This window comes from Gouania willdenowi, chromosome 4 (genome assembly GCF_900634775.1).
Source record: "Gouania willdenowi chromosome 4, fGouWil2.1, whole genome shotgun sequence".
NCBI classification, from domain to species: Eukaryota; Metazoa; Chordata; class Actinopteri; order Blenniiformes; family Gobiesocidae; genus Gouania; species Gouania willdenowi.
In genome coordinates, this window is record NC_041047.1 from 14,081,438 (window position 1) to 14,102,945 (window position 21,508).

The following is a 21,508-nucleotide window of genomic DNA, read 5'->3' on the forward strand; positions in this document are numbered from 1 at the left end:
TAAATATCAGTCCCAACAGGGTCTTCACTTTAAATTATTTTGATTTTGTGACCAATTTCTATCTAATTAAGGGAAATATTATGTAATAATTTAAGAAAAATTTAAATATTTAGTAAGAATTTTGAGTTTTTCAACAGTTTAACACTATAAATGGCTGCAATCATGCATTATGAGCACCAGGAGTGTTAAGTTTCATTTACACAGTGATTCATGCTTTCTTTGTAATTTTTACTTCCTCCTGCAGGCTGAACTGGATGCTCCTAGGGCTAGATTTGGCCCTCGGGCCACGAGTTTGACACATGCAAGTGTCAAAGCAAGTGGTTAAAAGTGATTTGGTCGATGATGTAAGAGATGGAAATAAAAATAGAAACACTTTGAAATCTTATACAGGACTAAAACATAACTAAATCTATTCAAATACATTTTCTACACTATTTTAGAGTCATTTTAAAGATTTTTTTCAAAACAGCAGTCATGACCAGAAAATCGCACAATATATTTTGATATTTTGAGTAACAGAAGTAATTTAGTAAGTAACGTTAAAAAAAGTGAAAGTGAGCACAGATATGTTAGGTTGCAATGTATTTAGTATCTTTTTATGCAAATTAACCTTTTTTTTAACTAAAAGAAATGCAGTTGGACAGAATATTTATGTGTCACGTCATGGTTGCTAATGATGTAAAGCAGTCAAGACAGTAATTGTAAAAATCCCACGCTGTATGGACAGTTTCATAGGGTGATGCTGCTGATCAGGTATAAAAGTATTGTGGTCTTTACTTCTCCTCTGAGCTGCTTTCTTCAAACCCCACCTCCTTTTTTACTCTTTCTTCCCTTCTCAATTTCCCTCCACTTCAACACCTCCATCACATCCCCACCCCTCTGATGTCTCTGCTCAATTTCCATAATAAGGTCTCCATTAGTGTGATGGGCCACAACACACTGCTGTCACTTGGGGTGTGACTGCCTGGAAACTGGGTCAAGGTTACACTGAACTGAACTGGTTCTGTCTGCATGTTAAGCTGCACTCCTCTCAGGCACACGTTCTGCTCTGCCACGACTGATTTATCCTTCAGTGTCAGCAAAATATATGTGCACTCAGATATGCTTATTCACAGTCTTTGTGCTTTGGCCCACTTTGAGTATGCATTTGGATTGTTTTTTTGTTTTTGTTTTTTTACCAATTTAGTGCCAATAAAAATGTGAGTGGCTGCAACAAAACAACAATATTTCTAACAAACTTTCATTTTAACAAGCTTTAATTTTCAGCTAAGACATCCTCTCAGGTTTGTCCTTTCCATGACTTCCATCTGTGCAGACAATAACAGCTCTGCATGAGAGGACAGGCTGATGGAGACACTCAGGCAAAGTCCCATCGTGGCTATTTTTTACTGTCTATGCACCTCTTCCAACAATACAAGTAAATGCAAACCTGCAGCAGAAAGAAAAAAAGCCCAGTGGAGTGATTTTAGTGGCTATTATGACCTCATCGACAAAAATAGGAAAGGTGGTTGTTACTGGAAAATTTGAGGTAATTGGAGAAATGGGTCATAAAATGAAAATGCGGGAAAATGAAAAGTAACAGCAATGAATGTGCTCACAATGACTTTGACCTGAAAGACACATTTCATGTACACTATGTGCTCTCCAGTTGAAAAAGGTGAAATAATCACTTTGGTGTATGCATGCTGACATTGATAGAGAAGCAAAGCCGTGATTAATCGATTCTTAACAACAGGATGTTGACCAAAAAAGTGGAATAAGTGGAAGCTTAAGTCTGTTCTTAGCCCTTCACTGCAGGAGGGTAGAAACATGATGCAGAACTAAAGGTTGTCGAGAGACCAAAACCCACGTAAAAAGAAAGCAATTTATTATTCAATACTTTACTTAATGAAATGGCTTTAGTGGAAGCACAGATCAAAACATGATGTGGGAGCAGGTTGAGTGGATTTCTACAGACAGACGGTTTTAAATCAAACCTTTTATTCTACAGCATGACTCATATGGAGGCTTGCATCACTGCTTAGATAACACATCATCATTCTGACATCACTGCAAAAAACACCACATTTAGAAAAAGTAACTATGCTATAGTTTTGTGTGATGCTTGTTTTGTTTTTAATATAGGACTGTTTTTAAAAAGTCCTTTAAAAATCCAAATTAACAATTCTACACAAACTAAACAACCAAGCAGCAACGGATATCTATATTTTCCAAAACATAGCGAGCTACCTTAATACAACTGATTTACCATCAAAAGGACCAACCAGATATTTGTTTAGTGAACAGTTAAAGTGAGGGGTACCTTGATGGTGGACGAGGCATAGAGCATGTCCTCCAAGCTGAAGTGGCAGCAGCTGTTCAGGTTGTCTTTGCAGAAGTCCTGGATGAGCTGCAGGTTGTACAGTCGGTCAGACAGACTCATGTTCTCCTTCAGGCAAACATCTGGTTGAGCAGAGACAGCCATTGTTAGTTGTTCTTATTTTTACTGCTGTGTGAGAGCGGAGATCAGGGAAGCTTGTTTCACTCACTATCTGCCATTAAATAGTAACATTGACCAATCAGAACTGTGGTCAGATTAGTAATCAGTAAGGAACAACTGGAGTGTATGTAAATTGAATTTTGATCAATTTATTCTCTTTACAATGAATTGTTGGGTTAGGACAATTGTGTGCATGTGGTGTGTGAAAACAAGCCTGATTAACAGGCTGATTGGATTATTTTAATTGATTTAATCATAATTTACTGAGAAACTAAAAATAAGCCAGTCAAGGCTCATGGCAAGACTGCATTTGTGCTTGAAATAAACCGGATTGCATTATGTCAACCAAAAAATATGTCCAACAAGAGCACTCAGAGGTCACCAACCTCCACCAAGCGTCAAATATCCTCTTTGTCAGATTGGCAGTTTTCTGGATCAGTGATCCTGGTCATGGTATCATGATTATTCACACTTTAAAAGCTTGGAAGAAATCTCTATCCCCATACATAACAATACAGTCGGTCCAACTGTATGGACGCCCCATTGTTATTTGAAAAATCATGATTAAATGTGCAATCCTCCGGTCCGGATGAAACTTGGTGGGGTAATTGAGAAACCAACCAGACATAACAGAGTCAAATGTCATTAAGATCGGTCAATTATGGATGAAATTTTGTCAATGATGAGGGATAGGGTTTTTTCAGTTTTAGAAACTGCTCCAGAATCATTAATATTAATACTGATCCTGAGATTTTGTCAAAATATTTTTTGTACATTTGACATAGTCCTGCTAACAGAAACAAACAAAAAAATAAACTCAGGTGAAAATATGATCTCCTTGGTGGATTTCAAAATAAAAGAAGGGCTGTACCAGGTCAAAATATTTCGAACTCAATGATTTGTTGTCAAAGTTGGTTAAATAATTATTTTTGACATTATTTAAGTCAGTGGTTCTCAAACTTTTTTGTTCAAGTATCCCCTTTCCCTTATTCTGAATTCAAGTACGCCCTTTGTCTGAACGAGTGATAAACATTTTAAAGAATTTCATTTTGTAAATAAGTGAAAAGAAACAGTATTTAGTGCAGTAGTTCCTATCCTTTTTTGGATCGTGACCTCATTTTGATATGAAGAATTTCTGGTGACCCTAAAGGTATTTTTTCTCAAATTAGTTTTTGATCATGTTTGAAATCAGATATATATATATATATATATATATATATATATATATATGTTTTTACTGCATTTTAGCTGAACTACATTCACAAAGTGAAAGTATAGAAATTCAGTTGTGTTGTTTTAATAAAAAAAAAAATCTATTTGAATTTTTCAGAAATTTCAAGCGAACCCATTTAATTTCCAGATGGGGTCCCGACCCCAAGGTTGGAAAACACTGATTTAGTGCCTCCCGAATAAATTTATTTCTATTCTATTCTATCATTACCGGTCATATCACGCCTGGGTTGGGACCAAGACTGACACTTTATTTGTTAATTTTCCATTTTCTCTCTCTCTTAAGTACCCCCTGTAGTGCCTTGTGTACCACTAGGGATACACGCACCAATATTTGAGAAACACTGATTTGAGTAACAAATACAGGTTGTAAACACATAGTTTTGTGACTATTGCCCTGTTTCTTACCATCCAGTGACAGCAGCTGAGGGCAGTAGAAATGCAGGAGAGCTGCGAGAGCTGAACCGTCTGTGCTGTCTTTCAGCAGGTTGTCCACAGGGGGAATCCAAGGAACCGGCTGGGCCAAAGCCTGTTCCTTTCTGTAGCGAGCCTGTAGTGACATACACTGATATAAACCAAGATGCATGGTCCATGCAACGACTCACGGAGGTTTTCAAACACAGAGCAAACGACCAAACAGCTGCGCAGTGTCTTCAAAGCAGTAACAAACACCCAGCAATCCCCATTGGATCTACTGATGTAAGTGAATGGCTTTGAAGCTTTACAGCTTGAGTTGTAAAACACTTTAATTGGAGAGGAAAGCTTTAAAGTGGAGCCATGGAGAGAAATAAGCAGCCATTATGAGAGTTAACTGCTGCACAATCAAGTTGGAGTCTGTCACTGACTCATTCCCAAGTTCTAAGAATGTAAAGAAAACAATGATTAAGTTAATTCCATTAACAGAAATGACATTAAAACATCGACCAATAAAATATTTTGATGCAAGCTAGGCAAAGAATGTTTGTTTTAAGTCACACGGTATTAAATAAAAGCCAATTTTAAAGAGCTACAGTTGAAAAAATAAATTACATCCTTCTAATGCATTCTGGAGAGCCGTTTCTTCCTATATGCAGACATTAAAATGCATTGGTTCCTGGGATTAACAGTAGCCAGTAAAAACAATCGTTTTTTGTTTTTGTAGGTTTAGGCAGACATGCTTTTGAATAGATTACCGGTTACTGTAATGTTACTGTAATTATTCCAAGGCAGTAAAATTGAAAGGCAATGTGAAGAGTGTGTTATCTTTTCTAATCAGTTGGGAAATAATCTCCAAATGAGATCAGTATCACGGCTAAAGTGGCATTTACTCATTTCCATATCTAATGCTCTTTGCTTGGTCAGTTTTTTTTTTGTCAAAAATGCTTGTCTAATGCTTTGCTTAATGCTTAGCTGAAAACATACAAATTCATTTGCAGAAAACACATTTCTGCTTAAATCCAAATGGACATAGCGCACGGGACAAAAAGTGATTATTTTTGGAATAACAGAAGTCATGGGTTCATGCAAATGTTGAGTCAATGATGGCAATAAGGACACAGACAGAAGACAACAGGCACAGGCGAGCACATGGCACTGATTAATTTACTTACAGGCACAAGCTTCATGTACCATTTGGTTGGAGACTGCAGCAGCACAGCAAAGGAATAAAAGCAACAACGACAAAGAAGTCACAGTTAGGGACATGTTTTTTTTTTTTTTTTTTTAATGCGATTCATTTTTACAAGGAGAAACGTGACAACGGAGAAAAAAAAAAAAAAAAAGCGGTGAATCCCTTTGAGCAAAACTTAACTCACTCAACCATAAAAAACCCCTGAAACTGCATTTAGTGCAATGTGCCATTGAGTGAATATCTGAATCTGCTGACTGAGCACACATGTAAAGAACATCAGCTGAAATTCAGGCAAGGAAAATAGACAATATCAGGATCATGAGGGAGTAAAGTAAAATTTTAAAAATACTATTCAATATTATGACATTATTATTGATGAGGTGGAAATATTAAGATGTGAGATTTAAACACAGGGCTTTTGCTCAGCAAAAATAGCTTTTTCCCTTTTTTATTTATCAACTATAGTATCTTTGAGCTTAAGATTGCAAGATTTAACCAATTTACATACATTCATTAGCAATAGATTGGAGATAAACCCCAAAGTTACCAAATTGTGCTCTTGACCCTGAACAAACAAATCTATTTCTTCACCTTCTTTCCTATAGTATCATACTACTATTTTTGTTAGTTTTCACATTGATTTTAAAATTGTTTTTTTAGTTTATAAAGCACTACATGGCTTAACCCTTGACTACCTATTAGATGGTTTTAGTTTATGAACCCAGGCGGACCCTCAGATCCTCTGGTACTTCTCTTTTAATTGTTCCAAAGAGCAAAACTAAAAAGTTTGGAGACTCTTCCTATAGTTTTTATGCTCCAAGGCGGTGGAACAGCCTGCAGGGGGATCTGAGAGGAGCAGGGAGTATCACGCAAGCTAAAAACCTATTTATTCAGTCTGGCTTTAATGCAGTGCTTTATGATTTTTAGGGTTATTGCATCTTTAATGTTTTAATGTTTTTATATTTAATTTTTTTCCCCCCTTCTCTGCTTTTTTTTATTATCTCTGACTTTTTCTTATTTTATCACCTTTTTAATTATTTTATCAATTACGTTTTATCATTAGTCTCTAAACCATATTTATCATTTTAACTTTTCTCAATCACATTAGCTATTTTCTGTGAAGCACTTTGATCTACAATTGAATTTGTAAAGAAGCTGCTACATAAACAAAGTTTGATCTGCTCTGATCAATAGGTTATGTAATGTGTCTTGGCAATTGCATGAAACATTTCCCAATTAAATGATTTGTTTGAGTCTTGAACGTGCTAATAGATTTATCACAATCACTCCATCTTTGCTTGAATTTAAATTATGTACGACGTTACTCGTCTGGTACGCTGTCTGCTGTTAACACATTAAAAGTCCCCATTAAAACCCAAAGTGAACAGCTGATATTTTCGACTTCAAAGCAGACAATCATGCTTTCCCTCAGCAAGTCTCACACGCCTCTCCAACCCAATTTGTGTATCTTTAAAAATGCCAAACGTACATTTGCTGAATTGTCCTCTCAAGTAGAATTGAAACCAAATGAAATCCTGCAGCACAAAAACTAACCAAACTGTCAGCTACTCGGTGTAAGCTGATCCCAAAAGGCGTGAGGCTTGCCTCCGTTAACAGCTAATTCCCATGCAATGCCAGTAGCATCAAAGATGCAAGTCAGAGTGGCTGACAAGTCCTAGACATCAAAGGCAGGCGGTGGTGAGAAATCACAGCCACTTTGTTGTAAAACTTCGAAAAACAAATATTAAAGGAAACGCGTGCATGACAAGATCAATGGAAGCCTTCTTGGGTTCCCCTGATTTATTCAATTTGAGCTAGCGTCAGTTTTGATGTCATCAGAGGACAAAACGTGTTGAAATCAGGTGCAAAAGTTAGTCTTTTCTCGTGTTTGATCTGTTCTATTTATGTGTGTGTTACATTCTTTGGTTCCTTCTCATGAGACATGAATTAGGTTTATTTCCTTGAATCAATCACATGCGTACATGAATGAAACAGCAAAGTTATCTTTCAATTTTGTGAAATATTACAATGTAATGACTCACAGAAAACGTTGCACACTGTCTCTCGTAGCTTTTACAACATCATGAATTCTTTGTGTTTCATGTATCTGTTTGTGCTGAATTAATAACATGGACAATAAAGTGATGTTAATAATGTCTTTTACCTTACCTGCTAGTTATGTAAGTGTATACAATAAAATACATGAAAAAATATTGAATAAAAGGTTTTAGGGCTACAGAACTAAGCAATGGTAACGCAGAACCTCGTGAAACTGGAAGGTTTTTTTTTAACTTAAAGACATAAAAAAGTGTGACATAATACACAGTGTATTTCTAGACAGTTAGAAAAGGGCAACATTTCACATTCTGTCTTCAGGCTGAATGTCAAAAGCCTGTCTTCCCTGATCTGCTTTGACCTCACAAAGTCACTCAGAGCTCTGAGCCAACTTGAACATTTGGTTGGCAGCAGGGGAGGCTTGGTTTATTTAAGGTTTCACTGTATCTCTGACAGCATTACACATACAGTGTATTAGGAACTAATACAGTAAATATTTAACTTTGTTACTTCTTGGACTCTTTTTACAGAGTAAACATATTACGTATAAGACAATAAAATGCAGGGATTTTAATGCCTTAAGTAGTTTTTACAGCCATGCTTATAGAGTCATATAGTCAAGATATTAGATAGAACCTCCGTGGTTATCCTTCAGGTTGCTGCTGATTTTTTGCACAATTTTCTTTATATATTGTTGTGCATTTGCATATTTATACACGACAGCGAGCATTCAATTTTTTTCACTCTAAGTTAAAGTTCAATCTGAGCTGAGGTACAGTTTTGAAGAAATGTATCTTATCGCTGACTTTGCCAATCCATCCATCCTTGGAATAAAATGCTTGTTATGTTGCAGCTCAATCTGTAGTATGTGTATGTGTGTGTGTGTGTGTGTGTGTGTGTGTGTGTGTCAGTCTGACTGATGTAGGCTGCCTGTGTGACTCACACTGCAGTCACAATGAAGATGGAAAGAAAGCAAGTACGGGGAGGTGCTGAATTCTGAGAGAAGAGGTAGACAAATAAGGAAGCTGCGAGGCAGTCAAAAAGACACTGCACATAAGGGCAGTTTTATTCGTTGGCTTTTGTTTTATTTTTTTTGTTGAAAGAACTTTGCTAAACTGAATTTACATTTGAATTTATCATTACAGAAAAAAAGTACAACTTAGTAACATATGCATATAGCATTTCCATAGTGTGTTTGTAACATATATAGGCCTATATTGTCATTCTTTTTTATTTTTATTGTTTCAATTCATTCCACCCAACCTAGTACGAGGTGCATGATCAGCTATATCGATATACCAGGAAGTGGTGTGAAATGAGAATACTGGGTTTCATCACTTTATCATACTGTTCAAAGGTGTTAGGAGGCCTCACTGAAAATGATTCAAGAGGTCAAGATGTTGAAGAAGGCATTCATTTAAATGTTTTGTATTGAAATATATGGGGAAGGTGGTTAAGATTTATTGGCTGATTTGTTGTTGTGGCAAAGTGTGTCTACAGGTTTGTAGTACTGTGTGTTTGGCTACAGCAGCTTTTTGTGTGAATAGGAGCAAATAACACAATATTGAACACATCATTCACTAACAACTGTAGTGATTGACTTCACTACAATTGGTCAAAATTTGGATGATTTAACTGCTTTAGCAGAGCAAAACCCACTGTGATAACTATCAAGTTATTAAATCTGTAAATTAGGAAAAGCATTAAAAACATGGACTTTAATGCAAACAGTTCTTGCATAACTGCTGCATCCAATGCCTGAAAGCGGAACAATATAAGCCATGAGCAAGAGAGTGATGTCACCATGAGGACACAGATCACATGCATGCTCAGACAAGCGCGTGCACAGATGTCCAGAGGTAAGAAATGATGTTAATAAAGAGCCAACTCTCCAGCTTTGGGCCAAGTCAGTGAATATGCCGTTTCTAAATCAATTAGCAGACGAGTCTCATTGAAAAGGACAGTGTGTCTCTTTGCCCCAGCAACAAACTGTAACATATTGTTACCCTGCATTTATTCTGCTTTAAATATCTCCTTATGATGATGTAATACCACACGTTGATTTGATTCTCCCAGCGTGAGTAGTAGTGGTGGCTGAAGCCTCTGCACACTGACTCGTCAGATCAACATCAAAATAAGAACACTGTAAGAATGCACAGCCTGGAAAAGTCTGACTGAGACACACAGACCGTCATTCTCTTCATCTGTTTATGTACCGAAATATCTGAAGATCTGGAAAATCCGATGATCAAATTAATGAGAGTAAATGATTACTGTGTACCAGATACAATGGACAAAACTGCTGGCAGAGCACATAGAATTAATGAAGGTGAGATGCAGCAGCAAAACTTGAAGAATGAACATCAGTAGCAGTGTTTCCATTACAGTTTTTTGCTAAAAAAAGGCAAGATTGGATATACTGTATTGGAGGTTGTTTTGGGCAGAAGCCTCCTAACTCCCGTGAAATCTCATCCCGTGAGACTTTGCAGCAGGAAGATGGATGCTCCAAACCTCCTTATAACACTCCACATTCCTTTGTTGTTTGCTGTCTAATGAGGCAGTAATACATTTTAAGTATAATGCTAAGAAATGTCTCACATTTCCATAGGGCTTTTGCGATATATTTCAATATCGAAAAGTCTGCAAAACCTCCTCATGAAAGTGTAAAAAACTTTTTAGTGATATGAGTGCTTTTTTTTAAATTGGGGGTGTTTCCATTACGCTATTTAGATTTTGCGCATTTCCAAGGGTAACGGAAACCCAGCTATTCTCTTGATCTGTGTATCTACCTAAACATATCTGACAGGGTTGTTATTGATGGGCAATCTTTAAAACTACATTAGGATATCAACAGTTAAGTGTTACTGGCAATGAAGATACAAGTACATAAGGTGATCTAAAGAAGGTGTGGAAAATCAGATAATCAAATTAAAGAGAGTGAATGATTACTGTGTACCAAATATTTGAACACTGTCATGGCTGATGAACATATTTTTCTTTTAAGATGAGCCATGATATTAGATGGACTAGGAGAACTGCAGAGAAAACTGCTGGCAGAGCACATTGAATGAATGAAGGTAAGATGCAGCTGAGAAGCTGATGGATAATGAACATCAGTTAGTCATCAGCAAAATCATCCACCTGCTGCTTCCTCTTCACTTTCCTTCTTCAAGCTGGAAATATTCTTTGACTTGAAGGCTTTTCCATTTTTGTTGTTTTAAACACCAGTTTAGCTAAGTCAATAATATGACATTCATTAAATATGGTAAAAATATTTTTTTGTATTTATTCAACCTACATTTAACTATATATTCTTTTTTCATTTAAATATAATATAATGCATGTACACAAACAAGGTTTTATCTGCTTCCTAATTAGACTGGAGCGTCCTGACCTTCTGGTTAAAGCATGGGATAAATGGATGAAGCCTCTGGAGCTGTCAGTAAATAAACTCATTATGATGGTAAAGTTGGGATTTACAAATCAAGCTTAATCTGCAGCTCAGACATGCCACTGAGATGTTCCTCGATGGTAGCCATGATTTACCGGCTTAACTTCTGCCAACGCAGCTGCTTCCAGATTTGAAAGTGAACCAGAGTTCTGGGACAATCGTGTGCCACTCAAAGGGGAAATGTGGCACTAAATCCATTTTAGTGGAGCAGCGGATTATACTTCATGTGTTTGAAGCTGCCCATCAAACGTGTAATATGTTCATGTTGTGTATGTGGTGTGGATTGAAGCTGTGAGGAGGAGCAGGAGAGGAAAAAAAAAAACAACACTCACTCGAGGACTCTCAGCCGGATCAGGAGGCTGTGTTTCTTTCTTCTGAATCTGAGCCACAATATCTCTCTGATATTCATTTACCTGAAACAACAGACATGAAGTGACATCTTAAATAAGATTAAAATTGAGCAGCACTCTGAGAATATGTTCCCTTGTAATCCTAACACACACTTCAGCGTTATTCTTTTTAATTTAGCTGAATCCTGTTACTTAATGTATTGTTTAGGCTGATTAACTCATTTTAGTGTCATTAACAGTATCTGAAGAGTGTAAAGCTGATCATTGTGAAAATGACCATCAAAATTATTTGAGGGTAGGGCAATAGAGCATCTACTTGCTGGTAATATAAACAAAAAGCTGAATAGATTTTTCTGATTTTTAGATGAAAAAAGCATGTTTGCCATTTCCATTTCATTGAATAAAATTAACATTAGGTCGGCTAGAAAAACTGCACAAATATTGTAGAATTAGCTTGAAAAGGGTTCATAGGTTCATAGTAAACATAGTAAGTTTTTTTTTATTATCATATACTGTAATACAACCTTAAAATTAAGCTTTTAATATCAATGATTTATAGGTCAGAGTGCCAACTGTAATATCTGGGAACAAACGGGGTTGCGGAGCTCTAGCTATAAAAGCACAATATCAGTGAACTGATCTCCAGAGAGAAAAGGTACAAAAATAAGAGCCTTAACACAAGTTTAAGGAAGGCAGAATGCCTCAATAGCTAATGCCAAATAGTGGAAATAAATATGTGAATAATTGATATTGAGTTTTACAATTATAGATTTTTAATCAGTTTTTTTTGTTGTTGTCCAAGTTGGATATTTCTCACTAAACAAAGTGTTGTACCCACTGTTACACCCACAGTGTAATTAGGAGTGCTACTGCAGCTCAATATCCCAGCCGTCATTAGACTGTAGAACACTAGCATAACCTGAGGTATTGTTTTCTCGTCTGTAAAATAAAAATGTTCCTCCACTGCCACACTACGTGCAATATTACCCATTACCTCTTGTAAAACCCCACTTACCACTTATATATATATAATTTCTGTACTGTTATCTTGGCCAATATGATCTATTACTTATTTAGTTCCAATTCTGCAGTTCGGTAATAGACAATAAAGCAGAGAAGAAGAGCTCAGTGCACGATTAACGCTCTGGTGGCATTTTGACCGAAAAAAGCTGCTAATGATCTGAAAAGCAGGCTGAATGCTTCACTCCAGTAGAAAACAATGGGGTGTTTACAGGAAAATGGGGCTGTGTGTTTTAAAACTGTAAAGTAGTCCCATTTTTAAAAGTTATTAAACAAATATGATACAAAATAATGCATTTAGTTAGACATAGATCTTCTAGTACGGACATTTCAAAGATTTTAGGCGACATTTGTGAAAACAGTGGGGGATCCCTTTAAAACAGCTTCAACTGCTCATGCTAATTAATTCCTTTATTTAAACCATAAACACATACTGTATACTCTGACTCACCTTGTTGATCCATGTGGTCACTGCATCCTCAGAGTCACAAGGAGTTTCCACCTCAGGGTTGGGTGATGGATACTGACAAATGCAGGCCAGCACTTTCTCAGGGCTCATTGTCTCCACTGTGTAAGCCATCATCAGGGTGTCAATCATCGCCAGGTGGGCACTCTGAGAATGATGAGAAAAATCAAGATAAGCAGGTGGAAATAATTAGCAACTGGTGTAAAGATGATATAGAAGACTGTCTGCTACAGTCTATTCTACAGCTACCTCCAAACTATAACAAACTGGGGCCATGCTAGATAAAAGGTGATACTAGAGCACAAAGAGGGGGACAATTCCACACTTTTGAATTATTTATGGCACACCAAGGTACAGCTAAGATTTTAATAATGTTTAATAACCAAAAATCTGAAAGAAAAATTCTAAATTCATTCATAATTTAACAGAAACTGGAGCTGCTGCTTTGTTTTTTCATAGATACATTATGTTTGCGGTTAAACCAATAAATCCTCTCCTATTGTGATTGACAAGAGTGGATGAAGCCTTAATATCCTGCATTCAGCTAAATCTTCCCATGAGGTTGCTGCCCTGGAAACAAGTTGATCAATCTCTTGTTCCAAGACCCAGTTTTACTGACCCATCTCTTTACGACTCGGTCAGTTAGAACTTAAAGCATTCTTGTCTCACATATCTATCCAACCATTCATTATGTATCTTTATAGTTCTGGGTCAACAACCAAAGATCCACATTTATAGATAGTGGGAGCAAACCTGAGAACGTAGAACAGTGTTTCTCAACTGGTCCCCACACCCCCCTTAATAACGCACCATTTTTACTTCTTGGATTCATCTAAAACTGAAACCATTTCATTGAGAATGTAGATTACCTGAATTTTATGGTTCATTTTAGGAATAAAAAGAAAGGACAGTTTAAAAAAAAAATGTGTCACAAACAATTTAAAAAGCATAAAAATATCCTATTCGCCAGGTACTTTTTCAATAGCTAATCACTGAAAAGCAAGCTTTGAAACTTTAAGAATCAAAGTATTGGTACATTATATACATATTTTGAAAAGTGGGACAAGTCAGTACCATACTTTATAAATAAATTGTATTCAGTGAAAAAAAAAGGCCAATGCTCAAAACTAACTGAAAAAAGGTCTGCGACATCTTTTGGGTTTTGACACGGGAACTAAAAACCTCATGCCCTAGAATATCCACCTTTGCTTTGTTTATTCTTCATACAGAGATTAAATGAAATGTAATCCCAGTCAACTTGTTTTTCATGAGGTAAACCAAATAAGGAGCTATAAAACTTTATTAGGCTATTATTTAAAAGAACCCCCACCAACAACACATTAATAACAATAACAATAATCATGTTTTAACTTTGCTATCCCTAACATCGTCTCATTTCATTTCAGTATTTACGTTGAGCTTTAGTGAATGTCCTTTAGATCGGAGTTGAATTTCCTGAGCATTAAAGCAGCTAAAGCCTAATTACTACTATCAGTTAAGTTAACCCCAATTTAATAATGACACACTGTCCAAATGTTTCCTTAGCTTTGTTAAACAGCACCTTAAAGACATACAGCTCACACACACAGCTGTAATTTGCAAAGAGGCCGCTGTGCACGGGAAAGCATCCAACCCCCATTTCCACAACAAATCAATACTGAGCAACATTCAATTTACAGATGCCAATCCTCCAGGGTCTTTTTCTAATTGTTTCCGTTCCTCTGAAGAGTCGTTTGATAGTATTGATGCATCTCTGAAGCTTCCAATATTGTGGAACAACAGTTTTTTTTTTAGACTTCTAGTCATATACTCACTTCCTTATGGATTATATAGTGGCAAAAGCTAAATGGTTTCCAAATTTTGAGATAAATTCATGTGTAGAAAGTACTGCTCACAAAAAGCTTTAAAATATCCTCCATTGTTAGGACTAATTTATAGACGATACCATTTCAAACCTTGTGTTTGTGCAGCAGTCTGTTGCTGACTTCACTGTTATTTCCACTCTCTATCAACACTTGTGGAGCAGAATGCCTTTTGGAGGCTCCTCTCCATGCATTATTTAAGATGCATTGTGCAAACAGCACATTAAACGGAGATCTTTGGCAGATTTATTTCTTGCTGCAGCACAAAGAGCAGACCCACCCAGGGATGGATATCAGCTGTTCATGTAAATGTCACAGATGGCAAAAACGCTTTGGTTAATTGTTTGGACGTAAAGAGGAGAAGAAAGATGACAATAAGAATTAGAAATAAGGCAGAAGAGAAAGTTTAACTGTCTGAAGAGAAGGGTAGCCTTTCTCTTTGTGACTCATTTGTGAAAAATACATTTTCTTACCTATAAATCTTTTTATGTAATGTTTCCTATCCATTTCTCCATTTTGTTTCATCTTAGTCTTAAATTATGGTGTCTGTAGTGTTTTTTTCTTCAATATGACATGAATAGAAGCCCTGATAGTGTTAGTAATTCCAAAACAAAGATAGAATCTCATGAATCTGAGCTAAACTAACTAAAATCACGCATTTTACTCATGTTTGTTCCCAATCTAAGCTGACTAGAGTAAATAAATCTATTGCAGATTTCTCAAGAGGTAAAATAATACATATTTAGAATCAATATTGTATTGCTATTGTGCTACACTGTCAGCTTACTGTTATTTCCACCAGGGACAAACCCTCCTCATCCTTTATATGGCTCTGTGATGAAAAGGCTAAGCTGGAAATCCACCATGGTAGCCTGGTTTCCATCACACACACACACACACACACACACACACACACACACACTGGGGTAAGAATTCTGAACTAAACAGTCCAACAAAAGGCTCAGCATGTGGAATAATGTGTGAAGTCATATTAAAACAATTTTGAACTCTGCTTTTGTCCACACACACTAGTGTCCACGTCCAGGATACGAACACTGTAATGTCTAAACCACAGCTGGCAACATGTTTAATGATCGGCCTACGTCCATTCTGCTTTTCCCATTCCACATCTGGGCTTTATGATTTATTCACAACACCTCAAATGTATTTCAAAAGCCCTTTCTCTGTCCTCCTGTGCTTCCCTTAAAGTGAATAAACACACACATACATACTGTACATATTGAAAAGCAGAGAGTTTTTAGTGCTTCAGCTTTTCTGTCTAAGTTCACAGACTCAGTATTGGGGCACTTTTTCCTAAAGGTTGAGTGAGTCCACTTCAGGTGACTTCACGCCAACTTAGCTGGACATGGAAAAACACTCAGTTCTGCTTCTCATTTAAAGGAAACCACAAGGACTGTGTAAGCAACACAGCAGGAGAAGGTTCAAGACCTCCATATGTGAAGTCATACACTTCACTTTCATGGGAATAAACCCTAAATGAGATCAAATGTAAATGTTTTTTTCTTCAGTTATCTATATATAGGTAATTTACTACAATACATGTAAATAAAGGTCAGACGATATATCGTGAGACAAGATATCGCGATATTGAAAAGTATCGTTGAGTGTTATCGCGAAGGAGGTGTCAGATAAAATCTGCAATTTACTACACAACAGATTGTTCTGGTTTGCTTTTGTTATTTTATATTCCTATTAAGTTGAAAAGGTCATACATATAGTTAATATTAGGCATGTCCCGATACGACTTTTTTTTTACTTCCGATATGATACAGATATTGCAGCCTTGCATATCGACCGATACCGATATTGATTCGATACGATATCAGCACGAATCATACATACTTTTATTACTTATTTTGGAGTGTGGAATGTTAGAAAAGGCTTGATCAAGTGATGTTACTTAAACAGAGAACAATAGTCACCAACAGTAGGTTACTTTGTTGGAGCATTTATATTGGTGATTTTAGATATAGTCCGATAAAATCTGATATTCGTTTTCTGGCTGATATCGGACCAATATCAAAATCGAAACGGGACACCTCTAGTTAATATATAAGTATGTCCAGAGAAGTCCAATAAAAGCATTGGTAAATTGTATCGTATTGTAAACTATATACTGCAGCATGATGGTTACCTTCATTATAAATCCAGTCTTTCATAGCCAACTTTGCCCCTCAACTCTAAATTACAGCCTCACAATTTCATATAGTATTCAATTCAATTCATTTTAACTGTATTTACTGTATATAGCACCGACTACAGCAATCATCATCTCGTAGCCCTTATCAAAATATTAAATTCTTAAGAAAAAACCCAAGGCATCAGCTCGTCAATTTCACTTTAAATAGAAGGTGAAATTAGAAACTACATAAATACTTTTATCCATATGTTTAGAGAAAACCTTTTATCACATACAGTTTTTTTTTCCTTTTTTGAATGATATAGACATTTTTAAACACTCTACTTCCTGATATCATAGTCAGCGTATTATGGTTTTACACTAAGTCTGAAGATAAAGAATTCCTGTCGCTGTTCCAAACTATTCATTTAACACCTGCAAAATCTTTATCAGATTAATTATTTTATACACTGCACCTGCTTAATTCTGGTAACCATCCCAGCTTCACATTGGGCGTAATGAGGGGTGGGTCCAACCCCAGATAGAAAACCAGTCTGTCTCAGGGCCAACACGACTACAGATATAAAAGAAACAGCACGTACGAAATGTGGTTTCTATTTATCTATTCATACTGTACTGGCCTGGTGTGACATATACTGGCTCTGATTTGCTTTCCCCTGCACTCGGCCATCACAGCTCCATGTGCAGTAGAGTGTGTGTGTGTGTGTGTGTGTCTGCTTGTATCTCTCTCTCTTCTTTAGATCCTGGCAGTGCTCAGAGCTTCTTCTATGAGGAGTGGGACACACACAACACAAAGCACTCGACTACACGTACACACTGCGCATACGACATATGCAGGCATACGCTCCCCCACTCCAGCTCCCACCTACACACAGCCTGCTGGAGGGCGTAACCATGGAAACAGTGCTCCTGCCCAATGGGAGCAGTGATAGAGGCAGCGGAAGAGATGTAGAATAACAGAGGGAAGAACATCCACGTCTATGTACCCATGCAGGATGTGACTTCATAATTCACTCAGACTAAAACAAGCTGCTGTAAGTATAATTGACTTGTGTACCAGGGTTACAATTTTTAATTACAATTATGTCTTTAAATATCCATGTTTAAATAAAACTTAATTATGATTACCTTGAGCAGCATTTTTTCCAATTAGAATGATTATTTTCCCCTGAAATTCAATGAAATTACATTCTCAATTACTAAAGTGTAATTACAATTACTGAGCCTTTAATAAATAACGCCATAAAATGTGACCTTCCTCCTGTGTTAGCATCTCTTGTGATAACGGGTCAGTTTTGACCAATGTCTTAACTAAGCTGTAAAATACACTAAAAAATATTATTCATCATCTAATTTGATTTTCATCTCTTGGTTACCTTTCTAGGCTTCCTAATCAATGAAAATATTGATATTAATATTTTTGGTGTGGGCGTCTGAACCTTTTTTCTGTCAGTATATCCCTCTATTGAAATTATTTTTAAATGGTAAAATGACTCTCAACAGAACTGACAGGTAAAGTTGATATGAAACATTTTAATTTGTGTAAGCCATAGAACTGTAACATGGTTCTAAAGTCAGTTATTTTAACAAAGTAGAAATGTAAGGACTACACTTGTCACGATAGCTCCAAATGTTCTCAACTAAACCAGTAAATCAGATTTGTGCAAGAAAAAAACCAAAATCTCAGGACTATACCTGTTGGTTCATCTAAAGAACCCCATGTTGATCCTAATAGTAGATTAGTGCATTGCATAGCAGCTCTGTCACCATTGGTGTGTGGATGTGAGCATGAATGGGTGAATTTGACTGAATATCGAAAAGTGCTAATTAAGCTCTATCTAATTCTAAATCAAGTGCATGTACCATTTCACATTATAATGGCTGATGATTCCATTGATAACGGAGGAAATGGAGACACATACTGTGGATGATTATCAGAGCACTAAAACATCGCAAATGAACAATGTGCAACTATGGTACAAAAGAGGAAATATTATTGATAGTTTTACAATAGTTATTTTCATAACTAATATCCTAAAGCACCTCAGTTTAGCACCATCCACCAACCCTTAGAAGCAACCTGACCCATTTACTGCTGTCTTATTAAATATCAACATTCTGACATTTATGCTTCAGCAAGTTTAAGGTTAAAGCTGATATCCAGAGTTTCTGAGAAATCTATGTTTATGTATGATTCTTTTGAAATGCAAGAAAAATACCTAACTAGTCTTTTATTATAGTCTACTGCCGGTGGTCATTCATATACATTAATGTATATACTGTAAGTCCCTCCTTCATCGTACAGACCCCTATAAAAATGAGTGCGCCCAGCCAATAGGCTTCGACTTCCTGGAGCGAGGACTATCAATCAAAGTGAATGCACGTGCTGCATAAACTGTGCACAGAAACGTAGCCGCGCGTCTCAAACAGATATCACTCTCAGACGTGCGTCATGAAGCAGCCCTCCGAAACTTCAAAGTGACCCATTCCACGATTGCCAACGTATAAAGCTTCTCCAAAAACACAAAAGAAAAGTCCAGGTACAAAGCTTGTGGATAAACGTCTTCATGACCACAACAGAATTTATCTTGGAGCTGCTTTTCAAAGGTGGAGGGACTTGCTGCTTTTAAAAGGATTCGAACGGATCAAGAATTGGCGACATTTCTCATGGACAGGTAATAAACATGCTTTAATCAAACGTTATGGCACTCTAACCATAAACGTGTAGTTTTTGTAGTTACGCGATTTATGTTTTGCAATGCGCGTGCACAAACGTAGAAGCGTAGCTTCTGGTAGATTGGCAGAGTGAGGGGAGGAAGTAGAGCTGTTGAGGACGGGACATCGAGATGTTCTCGCAGAAACTTTGGTTTCCTCCGGTTCCCTGAGTAATATGAGCGAGATGTCTCACAAAGACAACCCTCTTTGCCGCCTGAGTGAGAAGAGGTTTGATTATTAATGCCAATGTATTCTCCGCCCACTCTACTTATAGTAGGTGGGACTACCTGTCGCGGATGAATACTTTCATCACAGCCAATCAAGTTGGCTTTATGAGAAAGGGCTTCTGTGATATGACGCGGAGGCCTATATCCCATAGTGAGACATTGAAACTAATTTTATGAAAGAGAACAGTTCAAAGTTTTTAAGTGAGAGCCTATTCCAGCATTTTTAAAAGAAATTTGAATCACATCACCATGTTTAATGACAGTTAAGGAGCACCATGTCCTCAGCTACTTTTAAAAAGACATTTTTTAATCCAATGTTCTCACTCTGGTCGAGTAAATGTTGGCTAAGAAGTGAAATACTGTAATTGTGCTTATGGCTTTCGTCTTATCACTTATGCATCAATCACTTTTTTTTGCTATTCATGTAACACTCAGGCTGCTCAGTATTGTGCAAAACAGACTGTGGCTGATCTGCCTTTAAAACAAATTTAACATTCAACTCGACAGCTGTTAGTCGAGTTAGAGCAAGAACAACCTTACCTCAAAATGTACATATTACTGTAAATAAATTAGATTATACAATAGTTGACCGTGGGGATGCTGCAGCAGTGAACTATCATGTACACCAATATTACTGTCCCCCTTCTGATTGCATTAGAATATTATATAAGAATTATACATAAAAAAATAATCTGACTTCAGCAAATTGTGACTTCAAGGCTATGACATGGGGGCAGGGAGATGCAGTACATATTAAGGGTGTAAGCAGAAAACGATTTAGTAATAATAATAATACATTTTATTTAAAGGCGCCTTTCAGGTACCCAAGGTCACCGTACAGAAAAACAGGTTAAAAAACAACAAAAAATACAAAGGAAAATAATAATAATAATAAGGTGGACAATAATGTAAGTCCAGTGGAATAATGTCAATCAGAGGAAGAAGGCAAGTTTAAACAAATGGTTTTGAAAGTGGTGAGTGAATCTGCATTTTGGAGGTCAGGAGGTGGTGAGTTCCAGAGTTGGGGAGCAGAGCGACTGAAAGCTCTGCTCCCCATGGTGATGAGGTGTTCAGAGGGGACACTGAGGTGGATGGAAGAGGATGATCTGAGTTAGCAAGAGGGTGTGGCAATGTGGATGATGTTGGAGAGGTATGGGGGAGCCAGATTGTGGATGGCCTTAAAAGTGAGTAGAAGTATTTTGTAATGTATGGAATGTGATATGTGTAACCAGTGGAGCTGCTGGAGGACGGGTGTGATATGGTGAGTAACGAGGGTCCTGGTGATGATCCTGGCTGCTGAGTTCTGGACAAAATGAAGTTGATGAAGGGTTTTGATGGGGAGACCGAACAGGAGGGAATTGCAATAATACAGACGAGAGGTGGCCAGACTGTGAACGAGTATGTCAGCAGTGTGAGGTGTGAAGTGTGAGAGATGAGCAGAGATGGTTTATATTGTGGAGGTGAAAGTATGCAGACCGTGTGATGTTATTGATTTGAGAAGTGAATGATGGACTACTGTGAGGATGACAGCCTCTTAAACTGTTGACAGGGAGAGATGGAGGAGTTGTCAATGGTTACAGAGAAACTGTCCGCTTTGGTTAAAGTGTATTTTGTACCGATTAATAAAATTTCTGTTTTATCACTGTTTAATTTCAGAAAGTTGGACGTGAACCATGATTTTAATTCAGTGAGGCAGTGAGTGGGCATTAGGCTTGGTGGAGATGTAGAGCTGGTTGTCATCCGCATAGCAATGGAAATTGATGTGGTAATGATGAAAAATATAGCCGAGAGGGAGTAAGTAAAATATAAAAAGCAGGGGCCCCATTCCATAGCCCTGGGGAACACCTGTAGTGACTGGGATGTAAATTATTTTAGCTGAATGT

General features: G+C 37.0%; 1 protein-coding gene across 2 annotated transcripts in view; it reads right to left on the bottom strand.

Moving 5' to 3' along the window:
- The window catches only part of camsap2a (calmodulin regulated spectrin-associated protein family, member 2a), a 46,287-nt gene that overhangs the window by 14,652 nt on the left and 10,127 nt on the right, over positions 1 to 21,508 (bottom strand). The window contains exons 3-7 of one of the 2 annotated variants that reach the window (XM_028443704.1): positions 12,646 to 12,807; positions 11,157 to 11,237; positions 5,299 to 5,331; positions 4,118 to 4,259; positions 2,303 to 2,442 (exon numbers count right to left, since the gene is read on the bottom strand). In XM_028443704.1, coding sequence (XP_028299505.1) covers positions 2,303 to 2,442; positions 4,118 to 4,259; positions 5,299 to 5,331; positions 11,157 to 11,237; positions 12,646 to 12,807 — 558 coding nt within the window. The remainder of the gene's footprint in view (positions 1 to 2,302; positions 2,443 to 4,117; positions 4,260 to 5,298; positions 5,332 to 11,156; positions 11,238 to 12,645; positions 12,808 to 21,508) is intronic. The other variant, XM_028443705.1, reaches the window with a different exon arrangement.